This window comes from Giraffa tippelskirchi, chromosome 3 (assembly GCF_054371585.1).
Source record: "Giraffa tippelskirchi isolate mGirTip1 chromosome 3, T2T-mGirTip1v1.2.pri, whole genome shotgun sequence".
Classification (NCBI taxonomy): Eukaryota; Metazoa; Chordata; class Mammalia; order Artiodactyla; family Giraffidae; genus Giraffa; species Giraffa tippelskirchi.
The window spans coordinates 13,318,895-13,342,657 of record NC_137277.1 but is presented as its reverse complement, the minus strand read 5'-3'; the positions used below and the strand labels follow the sequence as shown (position 1 = coordinate 13,342,657).

General features: G+C 35.4%; 1 protein-coding gene across 7 annotated transcripts in view; it reads left to right on the top strand.

Annotated features, from left to right (window-relative positions):
- CDC27 (cell division cycle 27) overlaps positions 1-23,763 on the top strand; it is a 51,939-nt gene that overhangs the window by 5,457 nt on the left and 22,719 nt on the right. For all 7 annotated transcript variants that reach the window (XM_081576502.1, XM_081576501.1, XM_081576499.1 and 4 more), the window contains exons 2-8: positions 5,266-5,341; positions 13,380-13,527; positions 15,426-15,551; positions 20,329-20,426; positions 21,170-21,324; positions 21,430-21,641; positions 22,604-22,718. Coding sequence is in view for 6 of the 7 variants with exons in the window: in XM_081576501.1 (XP_081432627.1) it covers positions 5,266-5,341; positions 13,380-13,527; positions 15,426-15,551; positions 20,329-20,426; positions 21,170-21,324; positions 21,430-21,641; positions 22,604-22,718 (930 nt within the window). In the remaining variant the exon portion in view is untranslated. The remainder of the gene's footprint in view (positions 1-5,265; positions 5,342-13,379; positions 13,528-15,425; positions 15,552-20,328; positions 20,427-21,169; positions 21,325-21,429; positions 21,642-22,603; positions 22,719-23,763) is intronic.

Genomic DNA, 23,763 nt, shown 5'->3' with positions numbered 1-23,763 from the left:
TAGAGAATAGTTCATTCCCCACTCCATTCCCCCAGAAGATACATACTGTCACTCACATGCTTGAGCAGAGTGCAATGGGAGCTATATGTGTCAAGTTTCATTTCCAGGATGTGTGGGAGTTTTTATTGGCTGCCTTCACTATCCCTTTCTGACCCCCTTAAGAATTGGTGATAAAGGCAAAACTTGATTTTAAATCAGAAATGGATAGAACTCTTGAATATGATACTTTCACTTCTTTAATTTTAAAAAGAAAGAAACTCAAAAGTTCTAGAACTTTTTGGCCCATAGTATTTATGTGCCAGATTTTCCTGGTAAGCAGTAGCGATGATGATGATGGAGCTGGTGAATCAATCATTGGGTCTTTTGTGGATTATGTGTTACAAAATCAACAATTGTGGCATATATGGGGGACATTATATAATACAAACTATCGATTATATCTGTAGAATTTGTTCATCTTAAAAGCTGGAAAAGGAAAAGGTTTTTAAGTACCTAATGTGTGCCAGTCAATATACTATAAGCACCATATCATTTCATTTAATCTACACAAGTCCAAAAATAGAGTTCTACTTTTCAGATGAGAAAATTGAGGCTGAAAAAAGTTAAATAATTCCCCAAAGTCTCACTGCTGAAGTCCTGGAGCACAAGTTTGAACACAGGTCTCCAATATCAAATTGTGGATCTGTTCTTTCTACTGGTAGTGTTCTTTCAGTAGGTTCTTAGGAAATCCCCATATTTTATAAAGGAGTACTTGGGTGGTAATTATTTGTATTAGAAACATAGTTCTATGTACCACAGAGTTTCTTTCAAGATTTTCAGAGATCCTTAACTATTGGATGTATAATAATATAGAAAAATTTAAGACTAACGTGTAAAATGCTAGCAATGGGAGGACAGCAAAAAGTCAAAGATCATTTGTTTATTCATTTATCATATGTTAGTTAAGCACCTACTTAAACGGTATATAACAAATGCTGGGAGTATCCAGTGAGCAAAACCAGATGTAGTCCCTACCTTTCTAGAGTTTATATTATAGTGAGGAAGATATTACTCATATACTCTCCTAAATCTGTGTAAAATTACAACAGCGAGAAATACTGCAAAGGAAAGGTACTTGGTGTTATCAGAGTGTATAAGAATGCCTAACCTCATCTGGGTGTCCTATAAAAAACCTTCCCTGGAAAAGAAGGAAGTCCAAAGGATGACTAGAATTAGCATAGATTGAAAGAAAGGACGGAGTGTGCCAGGCAAAATGAACTGTGTATAAAGGACCTGTGGCAGAAGGATAACATGGCAGGTTTGAGGAGCTGAAAGAACGGCATTGTGCTAACATGGACAGCATGAGAAAACATGATACAAGATGAACTGAAGAGGGAGGGAGGTACAGACTGTAGCACACTGATCAGTTTGGTGGCTTTGCCTTTTATTGCCAAGGACAGTTAGAAGCCACTGAAGGATTTTAAGTAAAGATCAGATCTGACTTGTGAAAAACTCATAGGAAGAGAAAATGAATCATAGGGTAGAAAAGAATTCAGAGGGGCTAAATAAAACACTGTTAAAGTAATCCAGGGAAAAAATGGTCTGCCTTTAAAAGTAAATGTTTATTGAGTTTCTTTCTTTCACTATTATTACAGTTTCCTAATGTAAATGAGTATATTTGAAAGATAACTATTAGGCATAGTTCCAGAACCCTAGGTCATATATGGTCTGGTAAAACACCAAAAGGCCAGATTAGTTCTTTAGGGGGTTTAGAATTTAACCAGGCATTGTGCTAAGCTTATCTCAGAGGTAAGTGTTTTTATTCTTATTTTACAGATGATTAAAGCTAAACCTCAGAGAATGACTTAGTCATCTAGATTAGTGTCAGAGGAATCTTTTTATCTGCCTTAGATTGAGGTGTGGGGATCATATTAAACATTCAATAAATAATTGAGTCAAAGTAAATTTAAATATCTTTTTAACTGTTGTTTTTTGAATGCCTTTTAACTATCTTTGCTGTGTTGTAGTATAGAGGAAAAGTAAATTAGATAGCAGTGATTCTGTAGTACGTTTAAAACCTGTTATTTTGTTCACTCCTTGCTAATGCCACATATTTTTGTTCTAAGGCTCAGCTTCCCAACTATTTGATAAAAAAACAAAAGCATGATGACAATGACCATATACTTGCCTATAGAATAATACCTGACTTATTCATAATTTCTCATTGTCAGTAGAGACCTGAAAATTCAAAATGTTAAGGCTTTGTGCAGCCAACCCAAAGAACTTGATTTTCTCAAATTGGTTAAATTTTTATGTTATTTATTTTTTACTGCAATCAGGATCATATACCAAACAAAGTAAATGATCAGTAAATATTTACCAAATGGATGAATACTGTGTTTCAAAAAGTGGTAGGCATATTGAATAAGATGATAAGGAAAACAATCTAAGTAGTATGGAAACATGATCTCAGTTCAGTTCAGTTCAGTCACATCTGACTCTGCGACCCCATGGACTGCAGCACACTAGGCTTCCCTGTCTTATCACCGACTCCCGGAGCTTGCTCAAACTCGTGTCCATTGAGTCAGTGATGCCATCCAACCATCTCATCCTCTGTTGTCCCCTTCTCCTCCCACCTTCAATCTTTCCCAGCATCCAGGGTCTTTTCAGATGAGTCAGTTCTTTGCATCAGGTGGCCAAAGTATTAGAGTTTCAGCTTCAGCATTAGTCCTTTTAATGAATATTCAGGACTGATTTCCTTTAGAATGGACTGATTGGATCTCCTTGCAGTCCAAGGGACTCTCAAGTCTTCTCCAACACCACAGTTCAAAAGCATCAATTCTTCTGCGCTCAGCTTTCTTTATAGTCCAACTCTCACATCCATACATGACCACTGGAAAAACCATAGCCTTGACTAGATGGACCTTTGTTGACAAAGTAATGTTTCTGCTTTTTAATATGCTGTCTAGGTTGGTCATAACTTCTCTTCCAAGGAGTAAGCATCTTTTAATTTCACTGCTGCAGTCAACATCTGCAGCGATTTTGGAGCCCAAAAAAATAGTCTGTCACTGTTTCCATTGTTTCCCCATCTATTTGCCATGAAGTGATGGGACCAGATGCCATGGTCTTAGTTTTTTGAATGTTGAGTTTTAAGCCAACTTTTTCACTCTCGTCTTTCACTTTCATCAAGAAGCTCTTTAGTTCTTTGCTTTCTGCCATAAGGGTGGTGTCATCTGCATATCTGAAGTTATTGATATTTCTCTTGGCAATCTTGATTCCAGCTTGTGCTTCATCTAGCCCAGTGTTTCTCATGATGTACTCTGCATATAACGTGATCTAGGCTACTATTAACCAGAAGAATCTGGTTATCTTTCAGGTATTTAGAGGTCACACCACTAAAATTTTATTGCCCCAAAATCTGCTCAGTTGGACTGACCCGTATCTCCTTACCAGATTCTTCATTCCTTTATAATGTCTTGCTTACCTGTTATCAAGAAAGAAACCACTAGATGTTACTTTATATTGTTTTATATTGCCAATAATAATGTTTTAATCATGTTAGTAAATTTAATTATAGTAGCAATATTTTATATTTTACCTCCATATTGGGTTACTAAAAGTTTGTAGGTCAGTAAGTGGAAATTAGATTCAGAGTTTTAAAACATTTATTCAGCAGGCATTTATTGAGCATTCGCTATGTTTAAAGACAGTTATCTAGGATAATTAGGGAAACAACTAGTTAAGTAGGATAACCAGGGAATTATAGAGAAAAACAGAATCTGACTTTTACCCACACGAAGTTGCAGCCTAGTTAACCAAACAATATATATGACCAAATCTAATAAACAGCTTGATATATGTTTTTGAAGTAGAGACAGAATTTTCTGGGACCTCATAGGATGGAGTCATTAATATTGCATGGGATAGATCAGTGAAAGGAAGATAGCATGTAAGCTGAATTTTGAAGAAGACACATTTCACAAGGTAGAAGTTAAAGGACAGCCCAAACAGTACTTTGAAATGTGAAAGTACAGCTGATGTTTAGGCACTGATGGAGGCCTTTTCTGGTTCTAGACCATAGGCAGCTTTGGTGAGAGATGAGCAACAGCTGAAAAGGGATGATTAAGGCCCAAAGGGATTTGAATGGTTTACTAAGGAGTTTGTACTTTATTCTGTAGCTGTTTATTGTGTAAACTTTGTCGGACCATCCAGGAGGAATCATAAGGAAGTTTCGATCAGGGCTGAAGACATGAAAATGATGATGGCAGCATCTGAAATTTATTGACTAGTTATTAGGTATATGCAAGGAACCATTGTGTACTTTATTGGAGTCTTATGTTGTAAATGAAGAAACTAAGATTTAGGAAACATTGTTACCTGCCCAAGACACAGAACTAGTAAGTCATGGAACATGAATTTGAGCTCATGTCCAAACTCAGGATTTCAGAATAGGATGGATTACGTTACAGCCTGTAGGCAGGAAGACCACTTAGGGAACTACAAGTTTAGAGGAAAGAAGGTTCAGTTACAGACTGGGACTAGAAAAAAAGGGGATAAGACCCTAGGTACTTTTCTTTATGTACAGTTCTGTAAATGACGGTTAAATTCACTAACCAGACCATTAAAATCTTTTAAATCCATAATGAACCTAAATTGAATTACCAGTTCAATAGTTATTTCATATATGCTTACCCAACATATAAGACCTTGTATGGGCTTCCAAGATGGCACTAGTGGTAAAGAATCTGCCTGCCAATGAAGGAGATGTAAGGGGTACAGGTTCAATCCCTGGATCCAGAAGATCCCCTGGAGGAAGGCATGGCACCCCAGGAGTATTCTTTCCTGAAGAATCCCATGGACAGAGGAGCCTGGCAAGCTATGGTCCATAGAGTTGCACAGAGTCAGACATGACTGAAGCAACTTAGCATGCACACAGAGGCCTCCAGTTTAGAAAGCTCTATGAAGTTGATATTATTAAAGCTGGGTCTACAAGGATGTGCAATTTATAAGAGAAGATAGATGAAGGAGCCCACATTCCCCAGTGAAGGAAAAGGAAATACAAAGACACAGAGGCCTAAAAGTTCATGGAGAATTAAGTGAGTAAATTCAGTTGTTAGGAGCCATACTGTGAAGAGCCTCATCTAATAGGTTACAGAGTTTACACCGTGGATATTGAGGTTTTATTACTTAAATTAGATGTGTTAATTTAAGTATTATATGCAAGGCTCTGTGCTAAGAGTTACTGTGAAACTCTGTATATTTATGTTCTTTTTCCTCTACTTACAGGCTGCTATATGGCAAGCACTAAACCACTATGCTTACAGAGATGCAGTTTTCCTAGCAGAGCGACTGTATGCAGAAGGTTTGTAATCTATTCCTTTCCAAGAACTATAAAAGAATAAAATACATGGAATTCCATCACTTCTTATGACTGTAACAAGATTCTAGGTATCACTTTTTTTTTTTCCGGCTCTGCCTCAAGGCATGTGGGATCTTAGTTCCCCAACCAGGGATGGAACCACGCCCCCTGCATTGAAAGCACAGAGTTTTAACCACTGGACCGCCAGGAAAGTCCCGTGGGTATTACTCTTGTTTTATCTTTATGATTGACACTAGCTCATAAAAATTTTTTCCCAGTATCTGTGTAGCTTTTTATATGCTACTTTTAGTAACTGTGTAGACTTGCTTTGGGTTTTACCCTATGGTTTACTTAATCATGTTCCAGTCTTTAGGTATTTTTTTCTTTTTTTTTTTTTAGAGTCTATATTCTGTAGTTTAGAGCATGGATTTTGAGCCTTCAGCCTTAGTACAAACCTTAACCCTTAAACATGCTGTAGTATACCTTGGGCAATCTACTTAACGTTTGAGTATTTCAGATTTTTCATCTATAAAATAAAGGTAATTATTGTCTCATGGAATTGAAAAACGAAATAATATATTTAAAGCACTTGGCACGGCCTTCTGGCACTGTAATAAATTCAACATCAGCTGATATTAGTGGGGTTTTTTGTGTGTCATTGATTATTACAATCTTCCTAAGATGCTTCCTGGGTGGTACTAGTGGTAAAGAACCTGCCTGCCTATGCAGGAGACATAAGAGATGTGGGTCTGATCCCCGGGTTAGGAAGATCCGCTGGAGGAAGAAATGGCAGCCCGCTCCAGTACTCTTGCCTGAAGAATCCCACGGATTCTACAGTCCATGGGTCTCAGAGTCAGACACAACTGAAATGACTTAGCACGTTAGCAAGAATGCTAAGATAATTATGTACAGCTTTGTCATTTTCCTTGTGTTATATACTCTAGCATAGAATTTACAAGTCAAAGTAGGTGGTGGTTGTCATTTAGTCGCTAAGTCATGTCTGACTCTTTGCAACTCCGTGGACTGTATAGCCTGTCGGGCTCCTTTGTCCATGGGATTTCCAGGCAAGAATACTGGAGTGGGTTGCCATTTCCTTCTCCAGGGGATATTCCTGACCCAGGGATCGAACCCGTGTCCCTGCATTGGCAAGTGGGTTCTTTACCCACTGAGGCAGTAGGAAAGCCCCATACAAGTCAAAATGCGTGAGCACCTCTACAACAAATTACTTTTGCCTGGTTGATAACCCAGCAGAGAGAGTTGTGATAATCACTGTGTCACCAATAGTATAAGACTTCGTTCGTAGCCCTATCAGTATCAGATTTACCATTATAATGTGTTTTTGCTTACTAGAAAATTGTGAAGTATTTTGTCTTCCTTTTTATAATTCTGAAGGATGCTGGGTATTTTCTCAAGTGTTAGTTTTACATTTATTCCTGTTTCTGTCGACTCTTATCTTTGTTTATTGCATATTTGCCCCAGATTGTTTGCTTTTTAATCTTAATTCTGTTGATTTTTATAATCTAATCTTTTAAATTTTATTTAGTAGCTTTATCATTTAAACTTTCTACAATTGCTCCAGTAGCTGGAAAAATTGTCATTTTTCTATAACTCAAGAAATATATCGTTTTTGGTAATTTAAAAAGTTTTAAAAAATGTATCATAGTGTTATTACTTAATTTAGTCAGTGTCATTTATTAAATGCTTTTTTCCCTCCCACATGGTATTTTACGTGGCTTTGTGTTAAATTTTTTTTTAAAATGATCTACTCTGTTCCCAGAACCTTTCCTCTCTTTCACTAGTTGATTTTCTATTTTTAACTCAATATCATACTACTTTATTATTAACACTTTATATTGTCTTTTAACACCTAATAATGCCTGTCTCCCGCCATTTCATTCTTTGGTAGGAATACCCTTTTAATTCTTTCATTTTACATATGTATTTTATTAATGTTTTGAAATTTCACAAATATTTTGATCAGTGCTCTCCTGAAACCATATAAGTCTATGAATTAATTTAGGAAGTATTATTATCTTACTATACTATAACTGTCTTAACTAGAAACAGTGCTGCCTTCTTTTTACTCCAGTGTTTAACTCAATTTTCCCACTTATTGAGTAACCTCCCATTGGATTACTTACCAAAAGTTTTTTCATGATTGTAGGTAAGTTTTATTTTTGTGTGTCTGCATGAACTAGTAATGGAAACTTTCTGCTCAGTTACATAATTTTATTCTAATAAAGTGCTTAGTAACTGAACTGCAGGCATAGAAAGTAGATATTAGGGGTTTGCTAGACATGTGTCAAAAAAGGACAGGGGATAAGAACATTAAGAATATAGGCAAGGTGTGGATCAGGAAATGTAAACTACAGAGGAAAAGTTAACATAGGGATTGATAAATAAGATGATTTAGGAGAGGTACGGGAAATCCAGATGAAGTTGAGTTGGTAGATGTATGGAAATAACATAGAGGAAGACTGTGAATGAGGTGCAGAATTCTTTTATTAATGAAGCAGAATGTCTTGAATTTGGTAACCAAGAGTTAAAAGGAGAAGATATGAATGTCACCAGCAGGGGATTTCACAAAAGAGCAAAGGATGGTACTTGGAAATAAAATAGTTGGGAGAAGCAAGGAGGAAACCAAGCTTACCTTGGGATAGGAGGGAATTAGCATCCCTTTGATAGTGCTGTCAGGTCCTCAGGGAAGAATAGGAGCTCTTGAGGAAAGTTGGGAAGATCTATGGAGCAGAAGTCTTAGGTCCAAATGAAAAGACTGAGAAAAGTGAGAGCGTTACAAAGAAGGTAATACAACAGATTGCCCAACTCTGCAAATAAAAGCAAGGTTTATTGTGGATAATCTACTTACATATATTTTCATTGATACCTAAGCAGCCCTCATGTTTCCTGACTTATACTTTTTCTTTTTTAGTTTGTTAATGTTAGGCAGTTTCTAGTTATTATAGTTAGTTTCCAAAAGTTTGCTAATAAGTGGTTTCAAATTTAGATGATCGGATTTTCCCATAGAGTTGAGGCAGGATTCCAGATTAATCCACATAAAACTGTTTAATCCACTTTCTATCTGTTTCTGATACAGTGCTTAACTCGAGGAAAGTTGCTCATTGTTCGTTTCTCTCAATATGAAACCTAACTACTCTTCACTGTATTTCCTTGAGGTCCAATGGGAGTGCAATGGGAGCAGATACTATTCCAGCTCAATAATAAGCCCTTCTACTATTTATGGATTTCTTACTGTGTACTAGGTATTCTGAGTACTTAATACTTATTCTTTATTTAGTCTTCAACAACTCTATAAAATAGACATTGCTATTACCATTTTAGAAATGAAGAAACTAAGACCATTGTTCAACAGCTTTTTACCGGTTTTAATGATTAATGGGCCAGGTGTGGAAATTGCATTGAGTATAGCGCTTTCCGTAAATTTAGCTTAGCTGAAGAGAACTTAATCAGAGTAAAAGATTCAGCATCTGATTCTCTTCTCTGTCTTAGCCATTATAGTGAGAGCCCAAACTCACAGAAATATGTGACTGCAAATGGCAACATTAAAAAAAAAAATTATTTCCAGTTATGTTAAGGTCATCATTGAAGGAAGTTGTCCAAATACTACTAAAAATATGACATATTGTATCATTTTTAGGCCATTACTAGTGGAAAATTTTATAAATATATCTTGTCACTAGAAATTCAAGTCACTTTGTCATATGGGGGGACAAAAAGGATATCTGGCCCATTAGCCTATTCTTTTACTGTCATAGTTAAATTATTACTGATGAAAAAGATGATACTACTTTTAAAAAACATTCTTTTATTTTTATTCATTTATTGGCCATGCCATGCCACTTGCAGGATCTCGGTTCCCTAATCGGGGATTGAACCCTAGACCACAACAGTGAAAGCCCAGAATCCTAACCACTAGGCACCAGGGAACTCCTAATGCTATTTTTTTTTAATCATTATAGTTTTCATTTTCATTATGTGTTAGTGAACTAAGACTCTGGTCTTCCCAATGATCTTTTTAAATCCAAGGCTCAACTATTTCATTGCATCGATCAGATGTTTCACATAAATATCACATATATCAAACTCAATTCATGCAGAACTGGATTCATAATGTTCCCACCCTATTCTAAAACACCACTGTGTCTTAGTAGAAAAGCCTTCTTATTAATTTTCCCATGTTTACTCTTTCCTGCTGCTTTGAATTCCCCCTTCCAAAATCAACCCCGTTCTTTTTACTTTGTAAAACCTTTTAGAGATGTATAATAATAGCTATAAAAATTTATCCCTAAATCTTTACACAGCTTGCAAAGACCTGTATGATATGGCTGTCTGCTTTCTCCCTATGTATTGCCATTTCCTTTTAAAATTTCCTCCAGCCTTCTTACCTGTGGTGTATTTACACCAATCATGTTTTCAAAGTATTTAAAAATATTATTAACCCTCATCATCTACAACAAGTATAGAACCAGTTAGTACTGAAATTTAGGGTGTGAACAAGCATGAGGAAAATAAAAATTCAGAATGGTATTAAAATACTGAAGTTGTATATATAGATGAAGTGTTCAACAACAGAAATGACTCCGAAAAGGGTGGAATGAATCTTGCATCATATGTAAAGTATAGCACCCAGGCATTTGAAATCAGTCAGCAAAAAAGTGATTAAAATGGAATCACTTGAGATTGTGGGATATATGTATACCCCATGTAAATATCAGATGACTAGTCAGATGTTGTAAATTTAGGAGGTCAATAATAATAATTTAATAATAGCACATACAGCTCTTATTATATATCAGACACTATCCAAAGTTCTTATATATTAACTCATTTAATTCTAACAGCACTAAGTACTTAGAGGTAGGTATCACTGTGTCCTTATTTTACAGGTGAAAAAACTGAGGATCGGAGAAGTTCACTTGCCCTGAGTCACATAGCTAATAAGTGATAGTGTGGAAATCCAAACTAAAGAAGCAGTTTGGCTCTAGTGTCATTACTCTAATCCGAGTGCTGTACTGTCTGTAGGTGATGTGAGAACTTAAAAGATAATCAAGATGAAATGTGTATCACAAATCATAAATGATTCCATAGGTGTTATGTTCTTTGAATACTTAAAACTTAAGTGTTTGTGACAGGGCAGCAAGCACGGTACTCTAACTTCTAAGGAGTTCTCTGTGGTATTTAGAGTTTATCAAGGCTAGATAAAGAGCACTCACCTCAACAAACATTTAAGTCTTACCAAAACCCGTCCATTTTGGAAAAGGCTACATATAAATCAACATGAAGAAGAGGTCTCTATCTGGTTTAAAAGCACTGAGAAGCTAATTCATCTTCCCATTTGATAGCAGTGTGTCTGAAGGATGCAAGCTTAAGCTCCTCTTAATTATTTTGAGCTTATATTAAATGACCTACCCTATCCTGTTTGTAAGAAGAGGAGTTTCAAGTATTGTTCTGTAACTCATTTTTTTCACCTGACAATGCATTCTGAAAAAATTCAGGTTTTTTTTGAACTGTGTTTAGTCATATGGATGTGCCTTGATTTAACTCATACGTGATTGATTTATCAGTATTAAGAGTGACTTTGTGGAATCAGTGTTTACTTTATTCCTGATTATAGAATACAGTCATCTCAGGACTACCCATGGGTTTTGCATCTGCAGATGCAACCAACTGCAGATGCAGAGCTCAGCTCCAGAGGGTCAACTGTGTATTATGGACCATATAATTCCCAATCACATTTTGGTTAAGGCTCTTAATAAAGGATGGCAAATAAATGTCATGCAGACATTTATAGCTATTTCCAGGTCCTGTTATTATGATCCCTGCACACTTATACTAGCAAAGCCATGATCAGCCTTAGAGTTTTTCTGAGTTTTGCACTTGAGGCAGCCACTGTCAGTCATTTGAAGTTCCTGTTCCAGATGAAATCTATTTGTCAATACTCTGTCCTTTTTAGGTTTATTATAGCCACTCACTGCTGGTTCACTAGCTATGTTTGGACTGTCATTTTATTTCTGGGAAGCTTCAAAAAGCCACCCCTTTTAGTCCATATATTTCACGATCTTTCCAGTTGTTCTCAATTTACTTCACTATCTTATAGTTTCATTAAGCTTAAGGTTTGATTAAACCTCCAATCCATAATCTCAATTAAACATAGTTTTTAAGTCATCATACTTCAAAAAAGTAATTGCACTATGACACTAAAATCATACACACAATATTTGGCATCTTTATGTTATTATGGAATTTTAGCACAGTGAAAAATTAACCTAGATAATACTCAGTGTTTGTAAACAAACATTTGGTGAAGCATTTTTATGGCTCAAAATTGAACTAGCTTTGGAGAGCCATTGTGTTTTGGTATAATAATTAGTTTTTAAAAGCTTAATTTATTAGATGACAAGAAACCAGGCATTTGCAAAATCTAGAAGAAATCACACTTTCTAACTTATGTGAATTAGCACTTGTAGGTGAATGAAATTAACAATTTGCTTCCATTGCAGTAGAGGTCCCCATTTTTTTACTTCTGAATGATACTACTGTAGATCCTATTAACACATGTACGCTAAAATTCATATCATTTACTACCCGACATCTTATTGTACATTGTTTTTTATAGTAGGGTTTCATGAAAAATCATAAGATGGACCAGAGAAGAAGAGTTCTGTTGGTTTTTGCTTGTGCATATATGGCATACTGCAACAGGAAAGAAAAAAAATAACCTTTATGAAAGGAAAATTTCAAGCTACTTTTTTTATCCCACATCTTTGAGCTAGCTTTGCAGAAAGATGTGGCAAGTTTATCTGTACTTTAAATTTAGTGATTCGCAAAGTTTAACATGCATCAGTATCACTTGAAGGGTCTGTTACCACACAGATTGCTGGTCCCCACTCCCAGAATTACTGATTTTAGTGGGTCTGAGCTGAGATGGGGCCCAAGAACTTCATTTCTCACAAGCTCCAAAGTCATGTTGATGCTTGTATAGGGACCACACTTGGGGAATCACAGGCTTAAATGGTCCCTCAGTCTCCTGATATTATTACATAACCCATTTTTAGAAGTATAGAACCTAAGCTTTTCCCTCTTTCTATCCTTACCTCTATAGACTCTCATCTGGGGACTTCCCTGGTAGTTAAGACTCTGTGCTTCTACTACAGTTGGCGAGGGTTTGATCCTGGTAAGGGAACTAAGATCCCACGTGTTGTGCATAGTGGCCAAAAAGAAAAGAAAAAAAAAATAGACTCTCATCTGAATTGGTTGGGAGGTTGTGAGGATAGAAGTGGGGTGATGGTCAGTTTGGGAGAGAGTAAATAAAGGAGAAGAATGCTACATTTCATTAACAAGGCATTTCCTAATGTTAAAAGGAAAGAGGTTGATAAATAATTCAGCTCTTGCCATTAAAGAGCAGTTTAATTATTGTTACTGGACAAGTGTCAAGTCTGTCAATTGAATGTTTATATAGTGTGGGTATTCACAATTTAGAATTTTTTTTCCTTTATCTTAAATTATCTTGAATATAATCTACTATGTATATGGTGGTATTAGAAATAAGAGAGTTTTGTTTGTTTTCCAGTTTGGTCTTTTTTTAATGTAGAAATTTTCAGATTGATAATTAGGTTTATAACCCTGAATTTCCCTCTCATGAAATTTGACTTCTATCCTCTCAAAGGATCTCTCAGAAAAATACTGCATAAAAACAAGAAGCTTTTCTGGTAGTCTATTTAAGGGCAGTTGTGTGCCTGTGTTTGATTTTCTTAAGGATTTACAGAGAATACTACAGTTGTCTTCATTGTATTTCCTTTTTTTCTTCTGGAAAGAAGGTAGTCAGGACTTGGGGAACTAACTTTTGTATCAGGAAAGTATTTCTCCTTAATTGAAATTTGAATTAATAAATTGTTTTTTGTATTGAATAACATGCCTCATTTTTTTCGTTATTGCTAAACTTGTTTACGTATTGCTAGATAAACAATAATTACCATTCAACATACTGAATAACAGCCAATTTTTTGCGTGTATTTGTTCTTAGTACACTCAGAAGAAGCCTTGTTTTTACTGGCAACCTGTTATTACCGCTCAGGAAAAGCATATAAAGCATATAGACTTTTGAAAGGACACAGTTGTACTACACCGCAATGTAAATACCTGCTTGCAAAATGTTGTGTTGATCTCAGCAAGTAAGTTTCTAAATCTTTTCTACCTAATTTTGTTCTACTTAACTGTAGAATTCTGGATAAAATTCTTTTGATGGATTAGACTCTGACTCCCTTTCTCCCCTCCTGGTAGTAGAGTTTTGTCTATTTCAGTAGCTTTTGAAATGCTGCTGCCTATTATTTTGTTCGGAGAAGGCAATGGCACCCCACTCCAGTACTCCTGCCTGGAAAATCCCATGGACAGAGGAGCCTGGTAGGCTACAGTCCATGGGGTCGCTAAGAGTTGGACACGACTGAGCGACTTCACTTCCACTTTTCCCTTTCATGCACTGGAGAAGGAAATACTCACTCCAGTATTCTTGCCTGGAGAATCCCTGGGACGGGGGAGCCTGGTGGGCTGCCATCTATGGGGTCACACAGAGTCGGACACAACTGAAGCAACTTAGCAGCAGCATTATTTTGTTATGAAGAGATTTTATTGTTATGGTATGAATAGAATTTAAATCTGGAGAAACCTAAGTTGTAACTAATTCCTATGATTTTGTAAAATGATCCTGTGTTGTTTCTTTTGCTTTCATTGCTAGATTAATTGTAATAAGCCTGAAAACCTAACTTCCCAGTTCATCTGAAATTAATGCTCCCTTGTGTCTAGACAGTTGTGTAATTTAGTTATTTGCCCTTCAAAATCATTCTTTTGGGGAACCATTACTCCTTTTAAGCAAGGGGACAGATTTAGGAGAACACTTCTTTGGCATACGACAGTTCAACCAAGTCAGCTGTCCATATTCTGAATCTGGAGGCAGCTAGAGATTTAGGTAGTTATGTTCTGTCAGACTTTTTTTTGTGCTGTGAGAAATGGAATAGTGGTAAAGGTGACTAAACAGATAACTGTAAAGCCTGTGTATTTAGTTTATAGGTATACAGTCAAAGGATACAAATAAACCCCATTTAGTTTATAGGTATACAGTGAAAGGATATAAATAAACTCCATAAAGTCTCCATAGTCTGGTAAGTATTTTATTTGTCCAGTGTCTAATTGATGACTTTTAAATTAAAGCTAAAATATATATATAAAATTTCTGAGACGTTTGCTATTGAATTACTTCTACTCTGAAGATTCTAATTTTGAATTCTTTAAAATATACTTACTTAATTTGCCAGTTTCTTAAGCCAGTTCTTACCTTAGACTTTCTTATCCCGTTTATAAATATTTATAGTTTTTAAAACATCCCACTGATAGTAAAAAAATCTTTAGATATCACATTTTATGTTTAGGATATATAAGCTTACTTGAGAGTTTTCCACGTGATGATTTGGAAAAAACTTTAAAAAACAAACAATTACAAACTGATATGCTAAAAATATATAGTGAAATCAGGCAAATTTTTTTCCCTTTGGGAAATATTTGTAATTTTTATATCAAGAAAACATAATTGATAAAAAGAGATGAAGTGCTATTCACATTTCAATTATAAACCTAAAAATAATTGAGGCTATTAAGTATGCAATTTTTAATTAAAATGTTAGTCTTGTTTAACCTGCTTGCAAATCCCTACTTCAAGGAATTATAGAACTAAGAAGGACCACCACATCTGTTAATGAAGAGCTGTTCATACTTTTCCCCAGCATAACAGTCTTCCATTTCTTTTGATGTGAATAATGTGTATGTTGCTCAGACTAGATTTGCACATACAGACTAAAGGTAACTAGTTCTGTTTTTAAAGGGTAAGACTGAAATTTTAAGATGGTAAATTCCCAATCTCCCAAATGATTCTTCATACATGTTTATTGCTATTCTAAAGGTACCGTGAACTTTTTACTGTATCTCCATAGTAAGAGGTACATTGGTAATGAAGAATGTCTTTACACACTGTGCTTTTTATATTGACTTTTTTTTAAACCTGTAAATGTGTGTTTTAAAGGCTTGCAGAAGGGGAACAGATCTTATCTGGTGGAGTGTTTAATAAGCAAAAAAGCCATGATGATATTGTTACTGAGTTTGGTGATTCAGCTTGCTTTACTCTTTCATTGTTGGGACATGTATATTGGTAAGTAAGAATAATTCAAATTACCAGAAAATTGTTTGCAATATTAGAATGAACTACTACTCCGTGATAAAGATGAACAAACTATTGATAAACATGATAATTTGGATGGATTTCAAGAGCATTATGGCAAGTGAAAAAAGGCTAATTTCAAAAATTTACATATTCTGTGACAGCATTAATGAACATTATTGTTATGACACAATTACAGTGATAGAGACAGATCAGTGGTTCTCAGACATGAGAATTGGGGCAAGAGTACTGGGGCTATAGAGAGGTAGCTAAAGGAGTTTCTTTGGGACTTTGGAATAGTTCTATATCCTGATTGTAGTGGTAGTTACCCAAATATATGCATGTGATAAAACTTCATAAAAACTATACACAAACAAATAAGTGCATGTAAAAACTGCTGAATCCAAATTAAATCCTGTGGTTTAGTTTACCATATTATTATGCTTAGTCGCTCCATCTTGTCCGACTCTTTGCAACCCCATGGACTGCAGCCAGCCAGGCTCCTCTGTCCATGGGGATTCTACAGGCAAGGTATGGAGTGGATTGCCTATATCCCTTCTCTGGGGTGGTCTTCCCAACCCCAGGAATTGAACTGGAGTCTCCTGCATTGCAGATGGATTCTTTACCAGCTGAGCTACCAGGGAAGCCCTTACTGTATTATATTACTATCAGTTTCTCAGCTTTGATAATTGTACTGTGGTTATGTTGAAAGCTATTATTAAGGGAAGCTGGGTGTAGGGAATTCTATACTATTTTTTCAACTTCTATGTGAGTCTAAAATTATATCAAAATAAAGTTTAATAAAATAAAGGGAAAGTGTTAAATCACAGAAATGCTGTATATGTATTACTAGTTATTTTAAAACAAGATCACTTGTTTAAAATTTTTGAAGGTACATTTGTATCAAGTCCTAACCATGAAGGAAGGTTTTTCCTCTTTTTCAGAGAAATAATTATTTTTATTTATTGTAAAGATTAAAAGGTCAGGTATCCAATAGGGCACAACCCTGCTCCAAAAACTGGCTTTTCATTTCAACCATCATATGCCTGTTGTGACCAAAGTTGCACCCAGTAATCTAGAAACCTCCTTGTTATAGTTTTGAAGCTACAGCTTGTTATCTTTTATCTCCAGTACTTTTGATATAGACACTTCATTGGTCTTTTTGTCTACAGTAGCACATGAGACTTGCATCTTTAGGACACAACTGATTTAAGTCTGGTTCTTAGATTAACCTGTTTCTTCCCAGTGCCATTTAAATAGTTATTTTTAACCCCAATCCTTTGGAAAACTCCTCTCTGAGTTTTAGTTTTTAAAAAAATTCATCTAAAGTTGGGGCACTCCAGGCAGCTTAATTTTATTAAATCTTTTCCTCCTTTTATCTCTCTATTGAGTAATTATAGATCTGTCTCCCAGATGTGACTATTATAACTCCACATCTGGCTCCTTCCCCAATTAATTTTTTTTAATTGAAGGATAATTACTTCACAGAATTTTGTTGTTTTCTGTCAAACCTCAACACGAATCAGCCATAGGTATACATATACCCCTTCCCTTTTGAATCTCCCTACCCATCCCACTCCTCTAGGTTGATAGAGAACCCCTGTTTGAGTTTCCTGAGCCATACAGGAAATTCCTGTTGGCTATCTATTTTACATATGGTAATGTAAGTTTCCGTGTTACTCTCTCCATACATCTCACCTGCTCCTCCCCTCTCCCCATGTCCATAAGTCTGTTCTCTATGTCTCTTTCTACATTGCTGCCCTGCAAATAAACTCTTCAGTACCATTTTTCTAGATTTGTATATATGCATTAGTATACGATATTTCGGAGAAGGCAATGGCACCCCACTCCAGTACTCTTGCCTGGAAAATCCCATGGACAGAGGAGCCTGGTAGGCTACAGTCCATGGGGTCGCTAAGAGTCAGACCACTGAGTAACTTCACTTTCACTTTTCCCTTTCATGCACTTGAGAAGGAAATGGCAACCCACTCCAGTATTCTTGCCTGGAGAATCCCAGGGACAGTGGAGCCTGGTGGGCTGCCGTCTATAGGGTTGCACAGAGTCGGACATGACTGAAGCGACTTAGCAGCAGCAGCAGCATACGATATTTGTCTTTCTCTTTCTGACTTACTTTACTCTGTATAATAGGCTCTAGATTCATCCACCTCATGAGAACTGACTGGTGTGTTCCTTTTTATGGCTGAGTAATATTCCATTGTGTATATGTACCACAACTTCTTTATCCATTCATCTGTCAATGGACATCTAGGTTGCCTCCATGTTCTAATTATTGTAAATAGTGCTGCAGTGAACAATAGGATAAATGTGTCTTTTTCAATTTTGGTTTCCTCAGGGTATATGCCTAGGAGTGGGATTGCTGGGTCATATGGTGGTTTTATTCCTAGTTTTTTAAGGAATCTCCACACTATCTTCCATAGTGGCTGTATCAATTTACATTGAATATAATTTAAATTATATTTAATGTATCAATTTACATTTCCACCAACAGTGCAAGAGTGGTCCCTTTTCTCCACATCCTCTCCAGCATTTATTGTTTGTAGACTTTTTGATGATGGCCTTTCTGACCAGTGTGAGGTGATATCTCATTGTAGTTTTGATTTTCATTTCTCTAATAATGATTGATGTTGAGCATCTTTCATGTGTTTGTTAGCCATCTGTATGTCTTCTTTGGAGAAATGTCTGTTTAGGTCTTTTTCCCACTTTTTGATTGGGTTGTTTATTTTTCTGGTGTTGAGTTGTCCCAATCCCAATTAACTTTTTTATTATTTATACATACCAGTATCTATCCATGTGTGTGTATGTGTGTGTGTATCTAATCTCTTCTTAGTAGACATTTTGTTTTACATTTATTTTATGGTCTGTTAATCAGATCATGAGAAATCTAGTTTCCTATTCTCAGAAAGCTTATAATCAATTGTAAGAGAGCACATGAAAGATAAGTAAATAGGCAAACCGTACTTAGGTATATACACGGTGAGGGGCTGTGTAACATAAGTTAGTTTTTGTATAATCTTCAAACATTGAGTTTTCACTGTATTTTTCTTTTCCTGGCCTTATATCAAAAGTTCCCAAGCATTCATTTTCCACTTTCCACTCCTAATTTTTACTTTTCAAAAATACTCTTATGTCTTTGTTTCCTGTTTTTAAGTTACCCTGCTATACATGGTAAATGAATATATCATTCTTGTTACAATTATTGTTCCTTTAAGAAATTTCATCTAAGCAATCCTTAGATACAGACTTGGATAAAACTTACATTTTTCTGAAAGTTTGTCTCCTTCCCCTGTTTCTTTCTGTGTCCATGTGTTTCTTGGGTCAAATTAGACAAATGTGGGAAGCTAAATAAGCTTCAACTAGTGGTACTTTTTGTCTTTATTACATCATTTATTCTAGTTTCTACTCACTTGCAAAATTTGCGAGTAAGGCACATTAATATCTAGTTCCCCAAGGGGATCTTTTTTTCATTTCACTGATGTATACTGACAGCACATAAACAGATTATGTGTTTTAACTGATAGTTTCATTTGAGGGTTGTTTTGAACATCTTAGTTCAATGCCATCTGGTCCTTTATAAAACCACGGGGTTTTGGGAAAATTGCTGTATCTTAATTTTTTTCCTTTAGATAATGAAGAATTTCAGTCTTAAACCAGGTCAGTAGTGTTTTTTAACCTGAAAGCTCTACAAGTCTTCAGTTCAGTTCAGTCGCTCAGTCATGTCCGACTCTTTGTGACCCCATGAACTGCAGCAAGCAACTTCCAGAGTCCACCCAAACCCATGTCCATTGAGTCGGTGATGCCATCCAACCATCTCATCCTCTGTCATCCCCTTCTTCTCCTGCCCTCAATCTTTCCCAGCATCAGGGCCTTTTCAAATGAGTCAGCTCTTCGCATCAGGTGGCCAAAGTATTGGAATTTCAGCTTCAACATCAGTCCTTCCAATGAACACCCAGGACTGATCTCCTTTAGGATGGACTGGTGGGATCTCCTTGCAGTCCAAAGGACTCTCAAGAGTCTTCTCCAACACCACAGCTCAAAAGCATCAATTCTTCGGCGCTCAGCTTTCTTTACAGTCCAACTCTCACATCCATACATGACTGCTGGAAAAACCATACAAGTCTTACTAACCCTCAATCTCGTCTTCTCTCCCATTTAAAAGCTAGGGAGGCCACAATGCTATTCTAATAATTTCCAGATTGGTTCAAGTATATAGAGTCCTAAGAATGTTGTCCATATTTTGAATGTAAGCCTTCATACACCCAATTTAGAAAGAAACATGAATTTTCCTTTTTGTTCAGAGCTGCCACTTCTACTTTGTTAAAATATCTTCTCATTTAAATATGCTATACTTAAAGCATTTAAGTCACTTTCAAAATTACCACTGGGATTTATATTTAAAATCAAGAATAACACTGAAATATTTGCGTGTTTCCCATATCTCCTCATTAACTGTAATGTCCAAAAGGAAATGAAAAGCAATTATAGTATCTAAGAAAGCAATGATAGCTTGTTTGTTTTGTTAACATGCCTTTCAATTCATGTTCTATTTGCTTTCACCTGACTTTTGACTTGAAATACCCTAAATAATAGAGATTGGAGGATGGTAAGAAGGAGAAATTGATCATTTAAGGAAGAATTTAGAAGAGAATGCGCAGAACTTACATAAGATTTACCTAATTTTCTATATCAAATTTTCTTTGTAATAGATGTTTTAGGTTTTATTGTCTGATCTATTTGTTTGTCTTTACAGCAAGACAGATCGGCTTGCCAAAGGATCAGAATGTTACCAAAAGAGCCTTAGTTTAAATCCTTTCCTCTGGTCCCCCTTTGAATCATTATGTGAAATAGGTAAGTTTGTAGAGGTGGTTAGGAGAGGGTTCTCCCATTTCTTCTTCCTTTTTTCCCCCCTGCTTAATTTTTGAAAAGTGATACAAATTATATATGCACAAGACAAATATTTTTCAAAGCTAAAGGCTTTTAAACTTGAGAACAAGAAGTAAGGTAGAATCATATGTTTCAGGAATAATGTGTCCTTTCGTGTGTCCTCAAGGAATGAGTTGTGTTGTGAGTACAGTTAGCCAAAATAGCATTCTGGATAAGAAAAGAAATTAGTAGAATACCCAGAGACCTGGATAATATGGGGTGGGGAGTTGTCACAGTATATATGCTCTAGGAGGCATGAAGGATCATTTTAAAATGTTGTGTTGATATACATGTAAGTGCTTAAAATTCTGCTTTGATTTCTAGAAGGTTTCACCTCTCCACCCTCATTCCTTACCTTGAGCGAAATGAGATCTAGTTGCTTTCTGCTTTAAAACACAGAAATCTGTACTTTCCTGTGATTTATTTATTATATTTAAAGTCAGTTTCATTGTGGTTCAATTTATTTCCTAAATGTACAGCTTTATCTTTGGTGTACATGTTTACAGTAAACTGAGGGATGAGCTTTTGGGAGATAAATCTGATTCACTGAAATATATAGAACTTTAAAACTCTGGATAAGGCTTTATTTTTGCTGGCTTATGCATTTTTTTTTTTTAATTTAACCTTCATTTCCTGAGAAGCAAACTTTTTTTTTTCCCCTTTCACAGGTGAAAAGCCAGATCCTGACCAAACATTTAAATTAACATCTTTACAGAATTTTAGCAGCTGTCTACCCAACTCTTGCACAACACTAGTATCTAATCATAGTTTATCTCACAGACAGCCTGAGACAGTTCTTACAGAAACACCCCAGGACACAATTGTAAGTGTATTATACACTAGTGTTAAAAATATTGTGAAAATGAAAAACAGTGATCTGAGCTAAATAATGTATTGTAAATGACATGGTAGAAATTTTCTGTTTCAGGAATTAAACAGACTGAATTTAGAATCTTCCAATTCAAAGTACTCGTTGAATACAGATTCTTCAGTGTCTTATATTGATTCAGCTGTAATTTCACCAGATACTGTCCCTCTTGGAACAGGAACTTCCATATTATCTAAACAGGTTCAAAATAAACCAAAAACTGGTCGAAGTTTATTAGGAGGACCAGCTGCTCTTAGCCCATTAACCCCAAGGTAAGATAAATAAAAGATACTTTAAAATGTGCTGTAATATTAAATGATCTTAGAGTAATTCCTTATATTAGTGATATAAATTAATGAATAGCAGCTTCTAAATCATTATGGAAATAGAGATATTTAATAAGTCAATAATGTGTCTATTCCATTTTCAGAAAATGAAGTAATAGAAATACAGTATCTGTGATAAGAATTTCATATTAAGTGTTGGATAAAATTTTAAAACTTAAGCATTCCTTATTCAGCTGTTGTATGCATTAAAAGATACTGTGTTTATGACTATGCGTCATTGAATAGCAATGAACCTCTTAAAATGTTGGGATGCTTATAATCAGTGATAGCAATGGTTAAAGTGCTATATTCCAAAATGGGAAAGGATTGACACCTATCAATATATGAAATATTTTGTGAAAATTTTTAGAAATATATGTATGTATAAATACAGGAACCCAAGCCAGAGGATGCATTTCCAAAAGAATCAAAATAAAAATTATAAGCTAGAACAGACTGTGAATTGGGTCCCAGGGCCAGGAAACTACTTAAGTAGTATCACCATGAGATTACAAAACTCATTGAATCCACAGATGTGTTCATTGGTCTCTAAGGACATTTTCTTTGTAATAGTGTCTAAATCACATAAATTCCAAGAATTTGAAGTAATTTGATGATTTGGATCTTAGCTTTTACAAAGCTACTCTTTTTTATTTCTAATAAATCTCCTGAGATCAGTAGTTACTGCTCAGTTTAGTTCCTTATTTGATTTTTTTTTTTTTCAATTTTAGTTTTGGTGGGTGGAATAGTCTATATTCACAGCTTATTTTTAATCTGCCCCTTAGATCCTCAATGCCCCCAAGACTGATTTGCCATTCTCTTCCTTTTAGACCTTCTAATTTAAGTATACTGCTGCTTTATATATGCCTTGATGACTTTTTGACACCTTGATTTCAACCTCTTCTCAGTTTTGGGATTTTGCCATTAGAAACCCCAAGTCCTGGAGATGGATCCTATTTACAAAACTACACTAATACATCTTCTGTAATTGACGTGCCACCCACCGGAGCCCCTTCAAAAAAGGTATTTTTCGTGTAAAATACAGTGAATTGCTGTTGCCTTAGAGAAGTTATCTAAATGTAGAAGAAGGTCATCATTATCATAGCCTCCTGGTTATAGTAGGAGACACAAAACTGGTTGCTTTTTTGACCACGTAAGTTTGTAACTCACAAGTATAGTTTATTTCAGCATATAGCTAATTAAGCATATTCAGATTTTTACTTTTAAGTTCCTTTTTTTAAAAAACAAAATTAAAACGATCACTTTGAATGTAAATAATGGAAATTATATCTGCCATGGTTTTTGCTTGTCCCTACCAGTATATTTGTTTTTTAGTTGTACTAATATTAACATGAAAAAAGATGACTCACATAAAGCTAGCTCTTTGTGATAATAAAAATTTTTTATTATCCACCTGGTGGATCCTCAGGTGTGGAGTAAAAGTGTTGTAAAATGAAAAATATTTCATAGTATCTTTATAGTAAATACTGCAACAAGACTGCGTTGCAACTGTGACTCTTTTTATAATGTTCTTTTACTGTCTGTGGCAGTAGAGGCCAAAGTGAGGTTTATTTAAAACATATCTGTGGTGCAGGGTATCTTATGTGAGAATTAAATTAGGTTATATATGTAAATACCTGTTGCTGTGCGTAATGGATATTTAAGAAATGAAAGCTAAATGAGTCATACTGGTATGCGAATGACTGAGATAGCCCTTTTACCCTCAGAGAAACATGTTTCTTCTTGTTTTGTTTTTACTCTTTTACTCCTGAACTTTAGCAAAGTTTTTTTCTATGATAGCTTCTTAATGAGTGATAATAGGAACTTCAAGAGTGGTAAAAGTGGACTAAAAGTATTTAATATGGGGATTGTGTTTTAAATTGATTTTTTTAAAAGTTGGCAACTACCTGCTGTTGTATTATTATGAGAGTGTCATATATATGTGGAAATTAGTTTATTACAATTATGAGAAGGCATAATAGGATAGTGGTTAGCATGCCAGGGGAAGTAGGCCAAAACCATGAGTCAGAGTAATGAAGGACAAGTTAGGCAGTGAACGCGTATATGA